The sequence below is a fragment of the Gilbertella persicaria genome (assembly GCF_025201335.1).
Source record: "Gilbertella persicaria strain CBS 190.32 chromosome Unknown B0P05scaffold_47, whole genome shotgun sequence".
Classification (NCBI taxonomy): Eukaryota; Fungi; Mucoromycota; class Mucoromycetes; order Mucorales; family Choanephoraceae; genus Gilbertella; species Gilbertella persicaria.
In genome coordinates this window covers 79,034-96,283 of record NW_026252008.1, presented here as the reverse complement: position 1 = coordinate 96,283, position 17,250 = coordinate 79,034, and the positions used below count along the sequence as shown (strand labels likewise).

Below are 17,250 nucleotides of genomic sequence, written 5' to 3'. Positions count from 1 at the left end.
GTCAATAGATGGCTGCTATTTTACGGTTTAACAAAAGATGGTTGTTGCTGATAGGTGGCATAATTATCTTGAGCTTAACCTGTATTTTGCTAAAGTTAAATGGGTCACCCGCATACCCAGCCCCACCTCTTCCTATACGTGATTCTCCTTCATATTGGCCAACCCCCATAGAACAAGCTTTCTGTCGACCCAAGATCTATGTATATAAGGCACCCGAGAGCTTTCAAGTATCTCGAGATATACAAGAACAAAAGTGTCATGAATCCAACTACAACTCAGAGATCATCCTTCATAATCAGCTTGTCGATCTCAGCAGTCCAATCTACCAACACTACGTTACTGAAAACCCTGAAGAAGCAGACTTCTTTTTTATCCCCTTTTTTGGTGCTTGTTACCTGTATAATTGCTGGGGAAACAATGGCTGGAATTGGGATGCACGCTGTGATATCGATCAGTTGTATGTGGATCCAATGATGGATATGGTTATCCATGACTTTCCTTACTGGAACAAGTCTGAAGGAAAGAACCATATCATGATTCACCCTATGGACAAGACATTTACTTATTATGAACATCATTCAAGATTTCAGCCTGCTATTTTCCTCAAGACAGTAGGAGACAAGCGACAGAAATGGATGCATAGACACCGTTACCATAGAGATATTGTGATACCATCTTCTACCCGTATGATTCATCATTTACAGGTCAATCCTCTTGACTATCTTACAACAGAGGGTCATCCCAAATCAGGTAAACGCGATATCTTTGTACTCTTTCAAGGCTGCTGTCCAGATGTCAAACCAGAAGATGAGTATTCAAATGGCATTCGTTCCTTATTTTTTGAACACTTTCAACATTATCCTGGCTATGAAATTGGTCAAGTCATTGCTGATCTAGATTATCTCAACAAGCTATCTCGAGCGAAATATGGTCTAAGTCCAATGGGATGGACATTGGATACAACACGTATTTGGGAATTCATGGCATTTGGTGTTGTACCTGTAGTAATTGCAGATGGTATCATTGAGCCTTTTGAATTTGATGTTGATTGGGATTCTTTTATTGTTCGTATCCGTCGAGATGAAGTCCATCGTTTAGATGAAATCTTGAGGGGAATTGATGAACAAACCTATGAATACAAGCGTAAAAAACTATGGGAATACGGTCGCCGAGTAGGACTCGAAATGGATGCCTGGCATTTTATTGTGCGTGATTTATGTAGAATGGAGAACATCAATGCTCCTGTAAACCTCGGGTTAGGTTATTAATAACTTTTTTTTTTTATTTGAATATGATTTGACAAATGTATTTACATGCCTCTATAAATAATACACAAAGCATTAGTTTAAACTTGTTTTGACTATATCCATTTACCTTTGCTTCATTTGCATAATAAGTGCAACTTTCTTTCCAACCATGGCACCGAATAATTTACGGTTACGCTCAATATTCTTTCTTCTCCTTGCGACATTGGGCTTTTCATAATATCTATTAGCACGCAACTCTTTACGCACATTGTTTTGCATCAAGATAGAATTCAGACGTTTATAAGCAGTGTTGGGGTTGGTAACTGAGCCAATAGAACGACCAACATAAGGGTCAAGTGAAGTAGAGAGTTCGCGAGGTGCACTAAGCTTTTGGTCAAAGAAACTAGGCATGCCAGGGGCCTCGTCTTTAGCTTCCACTTGTCGAACAATGTTGGAAGTAGAAATTTGACGCATCCATTGTAAAGATGCTGCGGGTGCTGTGAATCTATGTGAGAGTTGAGTGAAGGCTGAACGAAGTGCCATAGTTGAATCGATTCAAATAAAAAAAAAAAATTGAAAAAATAAAAAAGAGGACCTGGCATTTGAAGAAAAAAAAAGAGTCACAGTCTTGACAGGAACCCAAAAAGGAAACCTACTTGTATTTATGCAGGTAATATTAGATCAATAATCAAAAGTAATAATAAGTTGGTTATTTTTATCAAGATTTTGTTTCAATAGTAATAGAAAAATTACTTCTTAATAACTTCTAAAGGGAAACAAAGAAATGACCTACTGAGAAGGGAGAAACATCTCTCTGTTTAAAATGCAAATAATTGCATAACCTTACTCAAATAGACCAACTATTCAATTCAAATAGCATGTATGATGCCACTGAGTATTACCATAATAACTGAGTTTATATGATGCAGAAAGAAAGAAAAAAAAACAGAAGAAAAGGAGTAGTTCTTCTTTGTTCTTCATCATATAAAAAGTAATATAGATGCATTTTGATCCACAGGACCATAAAGGATACTATATATTACCATGTATTTGAAAATAAATTTTATAGACCGTGAACATTTAAAAATAGGATTCAGTGGCAAACAGTCTCAGAGAAATCAATGTAGATCACAATAAAATAAATCATCTCAGGGACAGTCAGTGCTGTATTCCAAAATAAGAATTTAGGTATGCACCTCTTTATTCATTATTTTGACAATACTAATATTTTGTCGTTCATATATTCATACATGTACGATTTATTGCATTTAAAGAGATCCAAATATATAAAAATAAAGTTGCAAGAACATATATAAAACCTTTGTTGTATTCGATTCATCTCTCTTTTCATCTTATCTCTCTTTTATAAATATGAACACAGATACACCCTTCTTTAATCCTCTTCATACTGCTGATTCCTCTTGTAGAACTCAGATGGAACAATCCAAGCCAAAGATTCCTCGTCCATTGAATTGCTTCATGGTCTTTCGACTCGAAAAACAACGAGAAATAGTCCGTAGATGTCCTGGCGCAAATCACCGTGATATCTCAAAAATCATTTCGAAATGGTGGAAAGAGCTTTCTGCCGAGGATAAAAAGCCTTATATTGCTGAAGCAGATCGACGCAAGATAAAACACAGAGAAATGCATCCCAATTACAAGTTTAGTCCTAAAAGAAAAAATGGTCAAACAAGACCCTACAAAAAACGCGCTCAAAATGAATTCTCTGCTCGTGACTTTGAGAATAAGATGAACCTCTATGCCATGTATCAAAGCAAACCTCTTGGATTAAGTGAACTTCCATCTTCTCCTGCTTCTGACTCTTTGGATGACTCTCAACAAGACAACAATAAACACAGTCTCTTGTACCTGATGGACAAAAAGACTGCTTGCAACAAAAAGAACAACAATAAAGCAGTCGGGTATGATGAAACCATAAACTATGAAAATAAGCGTGATACTTATATTTACCCACCTTCACCTTACCATTGTGTCAGTCCTGGTGCACTTCAACTCGATCATGATACAATCAATAGCAACTATAATGACACTGTACATTTCAATACTTGCATGCTTTATCCTACCATTCAATACGATTCGCCTGCTTCCAGTGTGTGCTATCCTATGTCTTCTCAGCATTGTTCTCCTGCCACAAGCCACGATATTGACTCTCCACCCGATGTAGATTGTAGTGGTCGTTTTGAACCCTTTGTAAACTATAACATCTACAATAGCTATTATGGTTCTGGCGATGTTTATACGAGTTGTCACCCACTTATCCTTGGTGAGAATGGTACATTACATTATGTTTCTCCCTCTCCTTCTTCCAACGGTGATCGTTATTCAGCCAATACTACGTCTCCATCCTCTCACACTATACCCACTTATTATCCCGCTTTACATATGGACAGCAATACACCTAAGCTTTCTCATTCAACTGTTATGGCGCCTACTCTTTTAACTCAGCCATTTCTTTATCATCCCTAAGTTTATTGTTTATTTTACTCCCTCCCTTTTTTTATACGTACATATGTGTATATGAACATTTTAGAATACAGTATCATTTTCCTTTTTTCTTTCTTTCATTGTTGACAGGTTTCTTTATGCTCTTTCTTTTTTATTTATATATATAAAAAAATAAAATAAACCACATAAAAAAAGTACATGTATACACACAAATATTCTCCAAAGACTTACTTTTTATGGACAAATGAATATTTTCTCCCATTTTTTTAAATTGAGATTTCTTTGTTTATAACACAAAAGAGGGTTTTTTTTCCAAAATACGTCAAGAAAAAAAAACTCGGATTTAATTTCGGGATCTCATCCATACCAGATTTTATCGCGTGTTGTTTTAGTGAGTATAGTTATTTCATTCTACAGTCTATCTTTTTAACAATTTTATTTTTGTCCGCGGATAACGTGGGGCTCAATCAATTTTTCGATTTGGTTTTGTGTTTTGCTGTGTATTTTAAAGGAAACTGTTCTAAAAAAAGTTTTGTCAACATGATCAATCCCAAATAAAGACAATAAAAAATACATTTTTTTTTATCTGTCAAACAATGCTACTGTACTATTTTTTTTTTTTTTTGCTGGATATTTTATAAAATTATCAGCTGTTGAACTTTGATGAAATATAGCCTTATACAATCCTCAATGGTTACATTTGTAACCTCTATCTGGTCATGAAAAAAAGAATACCAAATTCCGATTTATGCTACCAAAACAATCATGATTTGACTAATTTACATGCAAAAGAAAATAAAATAACCTTATTCTACATGTAACAAAAGAGAAAAAAATTGCTTTTACTGTTTGATGCATGTAAAGGCAAAAAGAAAGAAATGCATGACTTCACAAGTTATCCGTCATTATTCATCATGATCTATTTTTTTTCTATCCTCGTACACATTCAGGGACAATATATCGTATTTTGAATCTTACTGCTAAGCTAGCCATTTCGTTACACAACTTGTAACGCAGCTCAGATTTCACAAAGGGAACTCCTCCGCATCGGACTCGAATCTTGAAGTCATTTTCATGACCAAGTTATATGCAAGGTAAGCAGTTTTATTGGTGCAATGTATAAACTCTAAACTATAGAGTGGTGCCATTACATACAGAAAAAAAGATGTGTTTGTAGAAAACATATAAACAAAGAATAAACTAAGCTAACCAAGTATATATATGAATCTGAGGAATGATAAAATGTATCATGTACACGCATGTTATCTATCAGTGGTCATTTTACTAATGTGATTCATGTAATAGAGAAATTGTAGCAGGGTGGTACAAAAATGAGGTGACAGGAACAATCTCATGATTTGAAATTAATTTTTTTTATTTGTATATAATGCTTTGCTATTTTGTCCTTCTCTCTCTTTTTTTCTTCTTCTTTACCACTTTTTAATTTATTCAAACCATCATGCTTCGAGTCTATTCTCTTCTCTATATCGAACGTTTATGGAACCCTAATCTCTCTTCAGACATCGTTAAACAAGTGCCTGTTGCTACTCCTGTGAATTATGGTACAAAGACAGAGATCGTTGAACCCGTGATAGCCGTTTCAGAAGACACTATAAACAAACAAGTCATTGAAGGTTAGTATAAATCTCTTTTATATTGCATTCGTTGCTCATTCGTTACAATAGAAAATCATGTTCAAGAAGCAGAAGAAGCTATTGAGGAGGTTGAAATCCAAACGTGTGATGAACCCAGTTATCAACAAAAGGCGGAGATCAAACAAGAAGAACTTTTAGGGAATGATGGTCCTATTGCCTTATCCGAGGATGAAGAAGAAGCTGTTAAGGAAGATATTGTGGAGGTCCAAGAAGAACAAGAGATTGCTAAGGAAGTTGAAAGTATAAAGGAAGTTCAAGAAATTGATACTGAATCTATTCAAGAGATTGATGTTCAATCTGTGCAAGAAGTCGAACCTATTGAAAAGGCTGCTTCTATCAAGGAAGCTGAATCTTTACATGAAATTGAATCTATCAAGGAGGTCGAATCCGTCAAGGAAGTTGAATCTATCAAGGAAGAAGAAGAAGAAAAGGTTGTTAGCAGCTTAGCTATCGATACCAAGCAGCACTATCAAATTAATACTATTTTGGAATCTCCTATCGAAGAAGAAGATCTCTTTTCTGCAAGTGCAGCTGCTGATCACTCAACATCTATTTCGTCCTCATCCTCTATTTTGTCCCCCCTTACACCTTCCTCTGTGCACTCTTCTGGTTTCCTTTCTCCTGCTCTCGTTCTTCAGGAAGAAGAAGAAGCTTTTGAAAAGAAGGTCCAAGCCTTGCCTCCTCCTCAACCTAGAAAGAGAACCACTTCCTTATTCAGAAGAGAAACTGATAAACTCAACGATAGACGCAAGAGCTTGACAAAGAAATTAAAGCGTGCTCTCACTGTAAAGAGCGAAAACAAGCGCTATTCTGTGTAACAAAAACAATCATATTATTTATCCTGAAGAAAGATTTGTACTTTTTTGTTTTGGTGCAATCTCCTTCATTTCACTCATTCTCCATGTATATTTAACCAGACATATCACAGAAATAAGAACAAAAAAAAAAAAAAAACTAATTTATACATATCATACTATTCTTTACATATATATTATTCATATACCACCTCTCTTTTTTTTAAAATAAATACTATTATTCTTATTACTACCTCAATACTTGTTTATGCCTCATGTAATACAATAGAAGGAATGATATTTATTTATTCGTGTCACTTGAGCTTGGTGAATATATATGCGCGCTTATAGAATACATGCTCTGTATTGGTATGTGGCTATCATAAAATCGTTTCATCTTAAGGTACAGGAACTTAAACTCTTCTTTTTCTTTCTTTTTATGTTCGCAAACACCTGTACTACAATAACAAAAGTAAAAAATAAAATAAAAAATATAGATTCAATGTCTGTGTGTTTATTGTTTGTGCAGAAATTTATATATGTATATATTACTATAGTTAAGCTTCATGTTGTTGATTAGGATATGCCATCATATCATTGTTTGAATTAGCAGAAGGCATGGTCAAGGTATTGGACACGTTTTGAATCATGCTTACTGTTGTTCCATTTGCTTGAGCTACTTTGCAGTCTCGATGTGCCAGCAAGAGTGTCTTTAGATTAATAACTTCTTCTCTCAACATTGTAGCCTGTGACTGTAACTGTTCATTATCTGTCGAGAGAAACTCAACTCGATGTTGCAAGTCAGCCAACCACTGCTTCTTCCTCTGTCGACATTTCAATGCAGCTTGTCTGTTTCTCTCTAAAAAGTGCTTTCGCTTATCTTCTTCACTACTATCTGCACCATTTGTCTTTTTGTGTTTTTGACTCTCTGTTTTCTGTTTCCGAGTTTGGTTTGCGTACCGCGTTGCCGCCGAAATCGAGCCTTCTGTATGACGTCGAGCATAAGGAGCAGTGGTTATTGTGGGTTGTATATTGGTAGTATATTGATCGGGCTGAATAATAGGCAAACTTCCACGATGTTGATGGTAACCGTATTGGCCTAACAAAAAATGAGTTTTAAAACTTTTACTGCTAATTCAAGTACCATTTATCATGGAATTGCTTTGCTGCAGAGAAGAGTAGTTTGGAGGAATAGATTGATCGTACATAGTGTTTAATGATTGAGAGCTACTTAGATGATGAAGAGGTGTCATATCCATGTCGGAAGTTACGATTGAACTGTTTTGCCAATGATATTTCGAATCCAGTGGGCTTGTGTTACTTTCTTGCCTCTGTTGTTGTTGCCGTTGTTGTTGTTGTTGTTGTTGTTGTTCGGACGGCGTAGAATAAGAAGAATTGAGTATATTGTTGTACTGTATTTGGTTCATGTTTACAGGCATATACAGATGCTGTTGTTTTTGTTGTTGTTGTGGGGATGTTGCAGTAAACTCGTTATTATCACTGGCATTATTTTCATGCTGATTCATAGTTGATTTTTCTATACTTATAAATATCTTTTTTTTTTTATTTTTCGTTCAGGAAAAAACTTACTCATTATCATTTTTTTTTCTGTTGTGTTTTAAAATATCCAAAAATTAGAAAGAAGAAAAGAGAAGAAAAAAAAATAATTATATTTTTTTTTAATCAAAATTCGTATGGGTAAAATAAAAGTTATTGGAAAATGAGTTGTCACTTCAACACCGACTCAAAAAAACATTCGCATGGTTCGTTCTACTTTTGTATTTGAAAAAAGAATAATATTCTCATACGCTTGTTATGATGATTTTGAATCTTTCAACATGGATAAAATACAAAAGAGTTGTTTGTAATACCTGAGAAAATTCTATAGGGTTCCTAAAGACTGTTCATACAAACAAACAGTCCTTTTTGCTCGATAATAGCGACTTCTCTGGCAAGAGTTAAATGACGTGTTCTTATTCGGTAAAAAAAAATAATAAAAAAAAAACGACTTTATATTCTTCCTACAAGATGTTGCTTAATTTACGATAAAAAAAAAAAGTGAAGAAATATATGTGTATGTGTGTGTGTACGCTTCGAACCGACAGATTGGGACTTGGTTCCTTGTTTCGGCAAATTACTGGTTCTTCTTTATGTTACAGTTCTGAATATTGGCGCCATCAGCATTTGACAGTCGGGAATTTTATGCAGAAATTTGATAAATTTTCATCCGATTTGATAAAGTGACATTTTCTGCTTGAACTGTAGTTTTAATTTTGGTATTGACAATTCAATTGACTGATATAGGCAAAAGTTAATTTGATTACCAAACATAGTTCTGAGCTTATTCTTCTGTCTTTATCTTTATTTCAAGTGGTACTTGTGGTATCCGGTTTTTATCGAGGCGTAAGCTTAATTTAAGAAGATCTGTTTTTCACAAGTTAAACATGCTTATCTGCTTATGTAATCAATGATAAGATCGCCAAAGTTTTTTTTTTATTCTACAAAATAATATAGAATCTTAAGTTTCTTGAAATATAATTACAAAGATAAAATGGTTTAGACAAAAAGAGATAGATTATTATTGTTATTTTATACAGATTTTCCTAAGTTCTCATTTAAACCCACTAATTCAGAATTATCTTCGGCGGGTACCATAGGAATTTGAGGTCTTTGTCTTGTTTGAAGCATAGCAAACAGGTCATCTAATACTTGGCCACTATTCGCATTAGGCAAAAAGTCATTTGTATTTGTGAGCGTTGGCCCAAACTCTTCTTCAAAAAAGGGATCGAAATCAAAATCAAGATCAAAATCACCCATAGCGGAAGGAGGAGGCATACCAGCTAGATCTGGTATAGTATTTGTATTGCTCTGATTCCAAAAAGAATGCTGTAAGCTAGATATCTCTTGCTGTGGTTGTAGTATAATAGGTGGATGGTTTGTGATGGGATTTGGTGCCTGACCGATTTGTTGTGTTGGATTCAAGAGGGGATTTTCTAATGTTTTGCGTCTTTTATTGTTCTCATCAGATGTGGTATCATTTCCAGTTAGAGTAGTTTCAGTGTCCTGCTTATTTGAATGGTATGGTTGAGATTCATACCCTGTATGATGTGGTGCTCTTAATGGTATGGGTGCAAATGATCCCTCTTGACTCTTTCTACGACTGTCTTCAGTTGTCCCATGCTCTAATGGTTCATGCAATGAATGTTTTGCAGGTATTGTAGATGGATTTTGCTTTTCACTGTCTTTTGGAGGAGTATCTGATTTTTTCGTACCTACTTCAGGTATTTTAGTAGCATCTCCGCCTGTCAAAATGGCTACTTGATTCTCTAGCATAACTATTTTCTCGCGTAATTCTCCATTCTCTCGTCTTAATTTATCCATTTCCTCTTGCCAATCTTCCATTTCTTTTGCCTTGAGTTCCAAATCTTTAATGTATTGTTCTCTTCTTTGTCTAAATGCCTTTTGTGCTGCTCGGTTTTGTGCCGCTCTTTTGGAGGGAATGACAGATCGTGTATTGTTCTTATGTTGAGATTTGGAGTAGTCTGAGTCAAGCATTTGTATTGGCGGTGAAATTGAACGATCTTCATGGTGCAATTGACGCTGTTGTTGTTGTTGTTGTTGTTGTTGTTGTTGCTGCTGCTGCTGCTGTTGTTGTTGTTGTGGGGGAGGAGGTGGGGGAGGGTGATATGGAAGTGGCTGTTGTGAAGACGGGCTATGATGATAATGATGTTGCTGTGGTATTGGTAGCACAGAACCAGGTGGTCTTGAAGCCATGTTATAGTTATAAGGTTCAGGCCCTCGATCTTTAAAGTACAAGTAAGAAACAGGTGTCTTCATTGCTTTTTTCTTTTGCTCATTACCTGGCGAAGACAACATCCACGGTTGTGTACTGTTTTTTCTCGGGGAGTGACTGGAATTATTGTGCATATGGTGATATCTTACTTGATGAGAAAAAGAAACTTAGTCTTATTGTATAGAGCTCTTGTTATTCTATTTTACCTTGTCAAGTAATAATAACAATAATAAAAGAAACCAGCAATAAAATATGTATATAGAATAAGGCGCGTATAAGTTTATATGAGATATATCCTACTAGGAGGATAACATAAAGTACTATAAACAAGAGGACAGTGTAGTATTTGCTTAACTCGAGTTGTAAAGTGAAAACAAGTGTATAGGAAAATAATGAAACTCAAATGACCTTGACTGTTCTGATTGGACACTTGAATCCCTTTTTTTTCCCCCACACAATAAACCATCCCACATCAATTTGTGAACACAAGTTTAATACAACCTGTTACAACAGAATAGGATGTCTTTATTCTTTGTTTCATTCAACTTTTTTGCCTAAGGCAGTATGACACCCAAAAAGAAGAATTTAGGGCGTGTAGAAAATTCAATCATATTAAACCCATTCTTTGGAAAACTTGCTGGAAAAAACTTGGATAGCCTTTCATGGAAAATCGTCTGACTTGACATATGTAGTACAAATGTTGATTATTTAAGCAAAAAAGTCACGTCCCGCTAAAACCCAGCTTAGTTTAGGATCATTTGTAGACGTATAAATAAGATTGTTTCTTTTCTTTTTTTTTTACATTTAAATTCATTTATAGCGCCAATATGTCCTCTCCTGTGCCTTCTTTTGACTCCCTTGACAAGATCTACGATCCTACCGCTGTTCCTAAGCAAGAGTAAGTGTATATCAGTCAAGATCCACATTTTTTTAACTGTATAACAGTAAGAGGTACAAGCATCTTATTGCCGAATTTGAAAAGGTTCATGGGCGTAAGGTCGAATTCATCGTCCGTTCTCCTGGACGTGTCAACTTGATCGGTGAACACATTGATTATTGCGGTTTTGGTGTCTTGCCTATGGCCATTGAACGTGATGTGATTATTGCCGGTGCTGTTACTGATGATGATACCAAGGTTCGCATTGCTAATATCAACCCTACCAAATACTCCGCTAGAGAATTCGAATATGAAGGCAAAGAAAAGGTTGTTACTATCGATTCCTCTGAATTGGAATGGTCCAACTATTTTAAGTGTGGATATAAGGTAAATATAAAAATCCAAGGGTTGAAAACAAAAGATTAACATGTGTAAAAGGGTATGCTCGAGAAATTCCAACTTGATAAGCCCAAGGGTCTTTATTTGCTTGTTGATGGTACTGTTCCTGCTGGTGGTGGTCTCTCTTCTTCTGCTGCCTTTGTCTGTGCTTCTGCATTAGCTGTCGTTACTGCTAACAAGTTGTCTATTTCAAAGACCGAGCTCACTGAGATCGCCATTGTTGCTGAACGTAATGTCGGTGTTAACTCAGGTGGTATGGATCAAAGTGCCTCTGTTTTGTCCGAAAAAGATTTCGCTCTTCGTGTTGAGTTTGCACCCAAGTTACACACTTCCCCTGTTCCTTTGCCTACTACAAACCCTAAATTGGCATTCATTATTGCCAACACCTTGGTTACTGCTGACAAGTTTGTTACTGCTCCTCGCAACTACAATCTTCGTGTGGTCGAAACTCGTATGGCTGCTCTTTTCCTTGCCAAGACACTCAATTTGCCTCCTGTTGATAGTCTTAAAGAAGTCTATGATCTCTACTACAAGGACTCCTCTCTCAATGAAGTAGAGAGATTTACTGATCTCCTCGACAAGGCTCTCAAACATTTCCCTGAAGACAAAACTAATGGTAATGGCTATACACTTGAAGAAGTCTCTGACATGGTTGGCATGCCCGTCAAGGAAATTCAAGACAAGTACATGACTCGCTTCCCTGTTGTCACAGACTACTACCGCCTCGCTCAAAGAACAAAGCATGTTCTGTCTGAAGCTTCTCGTGTGATTGAGTTCCACAAGGCCTGTGAATCCAGCGAAGGTGACTCTACATTGAAGCACTTGGGTGATCTTATGAATGCTTCTCAAGAATCTTGCGACAAGTTGTTTATGTGTTCTTGTCCTGAAATCAATGATGTCTGTGACATCGCTCGTAAGAATGGCGCCTTTGGTTCTCGTTTGAGTGGTGCTGGTTGGGGTGGAAGTACTGTCCATTTGACGACTGAGGATAAGGTTGCTCAGCTTGTTGAAGCTATCAAAAACGAATTTTATCGTAAGGTTTATCCTGATATCACTGAAGAACAATTGAATGATGCTATCATTGCTACCAAGCCTTGTAGTGGTGCTGCTATCTATACTGGTTTCTAAACATCTTCTCTTTTTTTTTGTATTATATCTCTCTTGTTAAATATGTGTACACCAATAAATAAATAAATAAAAAGCTTTTTTATTTTATCTAACCAAAGTTAATACCTTGAGCTAAAGGAAGAGCTCCAGAATAATTAATGGTACAAGTACCACGTCTACAATATTGTTTCCAACTGTCACTACCACTTTCACGACCACCACCTGTTTCCTTTTCACCACCAAAAGCGCCACCAATTTCAGCACCATTGGTAGGAATGTTGACATTGATGATACCACAATCAGAACCAGAAGGACCAATCCATTTAAAGATAGTTGAGGGATTGCTTGTGAAAATAGAGCTTGACAAACCTTGAGCCACACTATTGTTAATAGCGATGGCTTCATCTAAAGTCTTGTAGGTCATGGTATGGAGAATAGGAACAAAGGCTTCGTTTTGGACAACTTCCATATCAGGGCGGACACGGGTCATAGTAGGCTCAACAAAGTTACCATCCTTTAAGGGTCCATCATCAAACACACGTCCACCACAAATGATTTCACCGCCTTCTTGCTTTACTTTATCAAGCGCTTTTCTATAGATGTCCACAGCTCCCTTGGTATGAAGAGGGCCGCACAAGACACCTTGATCTAATGGGTCGCCCACCTTGACTTGAGCATAAGCCTTCTTGAGTCTCTCGACTAAGGTGTCGTAAACAGACTCATGCACGATCAAACGACGTGTTGTTGTACAGCGCTGACCTGCAGTACCGACAGCAGCAAATAAAATGGCTCTGGCAGCCAAATCAAGATCACAATCCTCAGTAACGATGATGGCATTGTTACCACCTAGTTCAAGAATAGAACGACCGAATCTGCCTTGTACCACTTTGCCTACTTCTCTACCAACATTAGTAGAACCAGTGAAGGAAAGCACATGGGCACGTTTATCAGCAGCCATAGCAGCACCAACGTCGTTTCCACCAGTGACTAGAGCACAGAGAGAAGTAGGAAGACCATGATCTTTTAATGCTTTGGCAATGATCTTTGTTGCAGCGACAGAAACAAGTGATGTCGTAGGAGCAGGCTTCCAAATCGTACCATTACCGGTCACAAGAGCAATAGCACAGTTCCAACCGTAAACAGCAACTAATGTACTTGTAAGTATATGTTTCTTAGAAAGTAGTCACTTACCAGGAAAGTTGAAAGCACTGATAATACCTACAGTTCCAAGAGGATTCCAGGTTTCCAACATAGCATGTCCAGGTCTTTCAGAAGGGATGACAGCACCTTGAAGTGTACGAGAAAGGCCCAATGCGTATTCCAAGATATCAATGTACTCTTGAACTTCGCCAATACCTTCAGGCAAAATCTTACCCATTTCAAGTGCAACAAGCTTACCGAGGGGCTCCAAACTATCAACAAGAGCATTTCTCATAGTAAGCAAGACATGACCGCGTTTAGGTACAGGAAGCTAAGACAAAAAGATTGAGTCCGTCTGTTATCTAAATCGTTGTTTTCTTACTTCTCTCCAGATCTTTTGAGCTTCAGCAACTTTCTCAAAAGCTACATCCAAATCACCCGTAGTGCCCTATAATGTCAAGTGTGGGAAACTAACCGTGGGAGAAAATATATCACTTACAGTAATGACTTCAGCAATCACTTCATTGTTGACTGGGTTATAAGAAGGGATAATTTCGCCTGATCCTTTCCATTCACCATCAAATACACCTTTGTTGCCTGTTCTTTCAAGTCCAAGTGCATCAAATACAGAGCGATGTTTCTCAAAAGTAGATAAACAACGAACAGATTGAGTTGAGCGAGTCAAGTTGACTGCTTGAGTAAGTACACGGGATCTTAAAACGCGAGGAATCATGATAGTAAAAAAAAGAAGAAAAAGGAAAAGAAAAGTGAAAAAAAAAAGAAAACATGCTTATTTATACATCGTCTTTATGCTTCACAGTTATCAAAGATACTATGAGCGTGGGAATAACATACATCAATCAAATCAAAGCTTTAATACGTTTAGATACTCCTGAGCTTAAATGTTCTCTCAGTGTTAAGGAAACTAAAAAAAAGGGGGTTTGCAAGACAACATACTGTATGTAAATAAAAGAAAAATTCCATACTCACAAAGATCTACAGACTAAAAGTAGAGAATAAGGGACTCAGATACTCAAAAAAAAGTATCAAATGCAACAACCATATTTACTACGAAATAAAAAAAATCAATAGCATGAATTTCTTCATTTGGGAACTTCTTCCTCTAATAAAGAAATTAAAATCGCACAAGAAGTTTAAATTAAACGTACCAGTTAAAATGCCTTGTTTGACAAGTTCATTAGGATCAGGCCTATCATGGATCTTATGCTCCATAGCATCATGTAAACGGTTTCTTTCTAAATCAACTTGATTTCTTTGAAGAGCAGGCGCAACTTTTGGATCAGCTAACAAAAAAAAGGGAGTATGAATAAGATCACATGACTGTTTCAAACACATTACCTTTTAAGATGTTTTGTTCAACAAGCGTTTCTGGTGTTGGGCGATGATCAATTTTATGACGAAGAGAGTCTTCAATCTTGCGCTTTTCTAACTCATCACGTTGTTGCTGAATAGCAGGTGCAACTTTGGGATCTTTTTTATGATAGATCATAAATTACAGCCCTTTTTCCTTTCTCTGTTTTCTTACCTTTGATAATATTTCTATCGACCAACTCTTGAACGTCAGGTCTGTGGGCCAACTGAGCTTCAAGAACCTTGGAAGGGTTTTCAGGTACAGCTAATATATTCTCTTAGTGCTGGACTATTAGCTTACAAATAGCACTTACTCATATTGTTAAAAAATCAAAGATAAAAAAGAAAAAAAAGAAAAAGGATTGGACGAAAAAGGTATCACGCGTTATTGTTATTTATTTTAATTTCGCAAGTGACTTCGTTTCTTAGTGCTTAATGAGTAAGGTCTAGAGGATGTCTCTACCAAGACAATCATCATATTGTTGCACTTCACATTTCAAATGACTGTTTTCTGATGATTTGCGCATGATCTTTGTGCAAAAGGATTCAAATGCCGATTAAAAAAAAACCAGGCACAAGATTGGCTTTTTAAACTGAACTTGTGTACTTGATATCTCTTCTTTTGGGGGAAGGGAGGGGGCACACTCCATTTCTTTCAATGTCTACAAAAAGAGGTGACCATTGTTGCATAAAATTCTAATTACGGAAAGCTTTGAGATATGTCTATTCTTCTCACTTTATTCTACTATATTCTTCCTTTATACAAATAGATCGTTCAACTTCGAATGCATTTGATAAATTTTTGTTCTCTTTGTGTGATAAACAGAAATTGATTATCGTTATCTTCAAAGCAGCTAATACATTCTAGAAAAGGGAACAAAGTTTAAAACGTCTAACCCCTTACTCTACAAGACATCCATCATCAGTTATGCTCCAAACTTTTCAATTTAGTCTCAATAGTGTCAAGTGCTATAGCATATCTTACTTATGCACATTTTATGAATCGAATGGTGTATAAATAAGTACCTACTTGCTAATCAACATTTACCGAAAAGGGCCTCTTTTCTTCTATCCATAGTATATAGTTAACTTTAGGTGTAGATTTAAAGGGAATGCTCAAATAAAGTCAAATTCTTCATATTAGCGAACTTGCTTTCTTTTCATCAGAAGTATCTAGGGATGGTCCTGTCTGACTTTGGTTGGATCAGACCTACATTGGGTCATTCCAAAATTTTCTGATCGAATTTTGTTTTTTCATCTTCACAGACCTCCGTGAACCGTCATGGGTAAAAAAAAAACAGATTTCACTGAACAGCCGAAACAATGGTACCATTAGATTCTTGGACTCGAAAGAACATGTTTTAAATGGAAAAATGGATTGATTTGATAGTCTGGTTGTCGAACAATGTTGTATCAAAAAATGGCTCGTTTTAGCTACGTTTTGAGCATTTTTGCTCTAGATATCATATAAAACTTGTTAGTAATGTGTTTTTTAAAACATTCCGTCATTTCTATAATGTAAATGTGGGGTAAATGGGTAAAAGATGTATAGGATACCTGGTATCGGGGATTGAAATAGGAAGAAACTCAAACTTTTTTTTACAGCCGCATCCAAAATCGAGCTTTGCGGCAAATAAAATCATTTAAAAAAAAATTGAACTTTTGCTTAGAGCTGCATAAAGATGCAGTTCCATGGCTTCAACCCAGTTACGAAAGTAGTAGATATTTAACTTCCAAGTCTGTTGATGTATCAAATGCAATAGAATTACTGGAAAACTATCGAGTAAATAAACAGAAATGTTCTCGAGGTTTTTCGCTCTTATCATGCTATCTTCATAGTACGATTGGCAAGAAAACACATTCGTTAAAAACTATAGCCTCTAACGCACATTTTGAGTATTTAAGCTTGTCGATAGCTCTATTTTTCGTCTTGTAGTGTCAAAAACAAGATCGAAGGTTGTCAAACCAACGACTTTTATGAGTAGTGCCCTTTGGTTGTTTTTGACAAGTTGCTCTTTTTTTGTCCAAATCAACTCTAGAAGTACTATAAATGTTTGCAAAAGTTGTTTTTAGGTATCCAAAGTATTTAGGTGTGCACAAACGAACTTTATGCTATCTTTATACGCCAAAGAAAAAGACAAGTATTTATATGAACTGTTGTCTTTTTTTTTCATTGCTGAAGCATTTGTTTATCTGGTGTCTCAGCTACATGAACAATTCCATGCATTACTCAATTAATCATTCAGGTAAAATTATCTTATCAAAACCACACATGCTCCTCCAAATCAAAGGTGCCTTAAAGAGAGATATTGAGATAATCAATACTGATTGGCTTATTTAATCCGACGTCATTTTCTCGAAAAAAACCTCACATGCAGAGCAAATATTTTGTTAACACGAT

At 36.1% G+C, this 17,250-nt stretch overlaps 10 protein-coding genes across 10 annotated transcripts; 5 read left to right on the top strand and 5 right to left on the bottom strand.

Moving 5' to 3' along the window:
* Window positions 1-8: 8 nt before the first annotated feature.
* On the top strand, window positions 9-1,268 carry B0P05DRAFT_477637 (exostosin family-domain-containing protein; the record flags this gene model as incomplete). The annotated part of the gene is made up of 1 exon (XM_051574977.1): window positions 9-1,268. One exon carries the CDS (start codon window positions 9-11, stop codon window positions 1,266-1,268), a length of 1,260 nt encoding a protein of 419 aa, XP_051431228.1.
* A 41-nt stretch (window positions 1,269-1,309) lies between these two features.
* B0P05DRAFT_590674 (uncharacterized protein) lies at window positions 1,310-1,790 on the bottom strand (the record flags this gene model as incomplete). The annotated part of the gene is made up of 2 exons (XM_051582828.1): window positions 1,310-1,319; window positions 1,375-1,790. The coding sequence occupies 2 exons, from the start codon at window positions 1,788-1,790 to the stop codon at window positions 1,310-1,312; spliced, it is 426 nt and encodes a 141-aa protein (XP_051431227.1).
* A 798-nt stretch (window positions 1,791-2,588) lies between these two features.
* Window positions 2,589-3,265, top strand: B0P05DRAFT_557352 (high mobility group box domain-containing protein; the record flags this gene model as incomplete). Its single annotated transcript, XM_051580012.1, has 3 exons — window positions 2,589-2,916; window positions 3,003-3,187; window positions 3,234-3,265. Coding segments are annotated over exons 1-2 (335 nt in total), but the record flags the coding sequence as incomplete, so codon positions are not given.
* On the top strand, window positions 3,263-3,563 carry B0P05DRAFT_557351 (uncharacterized protein). Its single transcript, XM_051580011.1, has one exon. The coding sequence runs from the start codon at window positions 3,268-3,270 to the stop codon at window positions 3,430-3,432; it is 165 nt and encodes a 54-aa protein (XP_051431225.1). The 5' UTR covers window positions 3,263-3,267; the 3' UTR covers window positions 3,433-3,563.
* Window positions 3,564-5,172: 1,609 nt separating this feature from the next.
* On the top strand, window positions 5,173-6,186 carry B0P05DRAFT_574633 (uncharacterized protein; the record flags this gene model as incomplete). The annotated part of the gene is made up of 2 exons (XM_051581578.1): window positions 5,173-5,347; window positions 5,399-6,186. The coding sequence occupies 2 exons, from the start codon at window positions 5,173-5,175 to the stop codon at window positions 6,184-6,186; spliced, it is 963 nt and encodes a 320-aa protein (XP_051431224.1).
* A 469-nt stretch (window positions 6,187-6,655) lies between these two features.
* On the bottom strand, window positions 6,656-8,168 carry B0P05DRAFT_557346 (uncharacterized protein). The gene is made up of 3 exons (XM_051580010.1): window positions 7,753-8,168; window positions 7,307-7,699; window positions 6,656-7,261 (listed from the first exon to the last, which is right to left on the bottom strand). Exons 1-3 carry the CDS (start codon window positions 7,760-7,762, stop codon window positions 6,720-6,722), a joined length of 945 nt encoding a protein of 314 aa, XP_051431223.1. The 5' UTR covers window positions 7,763-8,168; the 3' UTR covers window positions 6,656-6,719.
* Window positions 8,169-8,638: 470 nt separating this feature from the next.
* B0P05DRAFT_557343 (uncharacterized protein) lies at window positions 8,639-10,350 on the bottom strand. The gene is given in 4 exon segments (XM_051580009.1): window positions 8,639-9,823; window positions 9,834-9,843; window positions 10,023-10,103; window positions 10,162-10,350. 3 exon segments carry the CDS (start codon window positions 10,036-10,038, stop codon window positions 8,752-8,754), a joined length of 1,098 nt encoding a protein of 365 aa, XP_051431222.1. The 5' UTR covers window positions 10,039-10,103; window positions 10,162-10,350; the 3' UTR covers window positions 8,639-8,751.
* A 413-nt stretch (window positions 10,351-10,763) lies between these two features.
* On the top strand, window positions 10,764-12,416 carry B0P05DRAFT_557341 (galactokinase). Its single transcript, XM_051580008.1, has 3 exons — window positions 10,764-10,853; window positions 10,901-11,219; window positions 11,271-12,416. The coding sequence occupies exons 1-3, from the start codon at window positions 10,783-10,785 to the stop codon at window positions 12,357-12,359; spliced, it is 1,479 nt and encodes a 492-aa protein (XP_051431221.1). The 5' UTR covers window positions 10,764-10,782; the 3' UTR covers window positions 12,360-12,416.
* On the bottom strand, window positions 12,417-14,257 carry B0P05DRAFT_557340 (Aldehyde/histidinol dehydrogenase). The gene is made up of 4 exons (XM_051580007.1): window positions 13,978-14,257; window positions 13,861-13,926; window positions 13,530-13,809; window positions 12,417-13,484 (listed from the first exon to the last, which is right to left on the bottom strand). The coding sequence occupies exons 1-4, from the start codon at window positions 14,209-14,211 to the stop codon at window positions 12,448-12,450; spliced, it is 1,617 nt and encodes a 538-aa protein (XP_051431220.1). The 5' UTR covers window positions 14,212-14,257; the 3' UTR covers window positions 12,417-12,447.
* Window positions 14,258-14,264: 7 nt separating this feature from the next.
* Window positions 14,265-15,210, bottom strand: B0P05DRAFT_557337 (uncharacterized protein). The gene is made up of 5 exons (XM_051580006.1): window positions 15,164-15,210; window positions 15,025-15,114; window positions 14,838-14,969; window positions 14,648-14,782; window positions 14,265-14,601 (listed from the first exon to the last, which is right to left on the bottom strand). The coding sequence occupies exons 1-5, from the start codon at window positions 15,165-15,167 to the stop codon at window positions 14,582-14,584; spliced, it is 381 nt and encodes a 126-aa protein (XP_051431219.1). The 5' UTR covers window positions 15,168-15,210; the 3' UTR covers window positions 14,265-14,581.
* Between the last annotated feature and the right edge of the window lie 2,040 nt (window positions 15,211-17,250).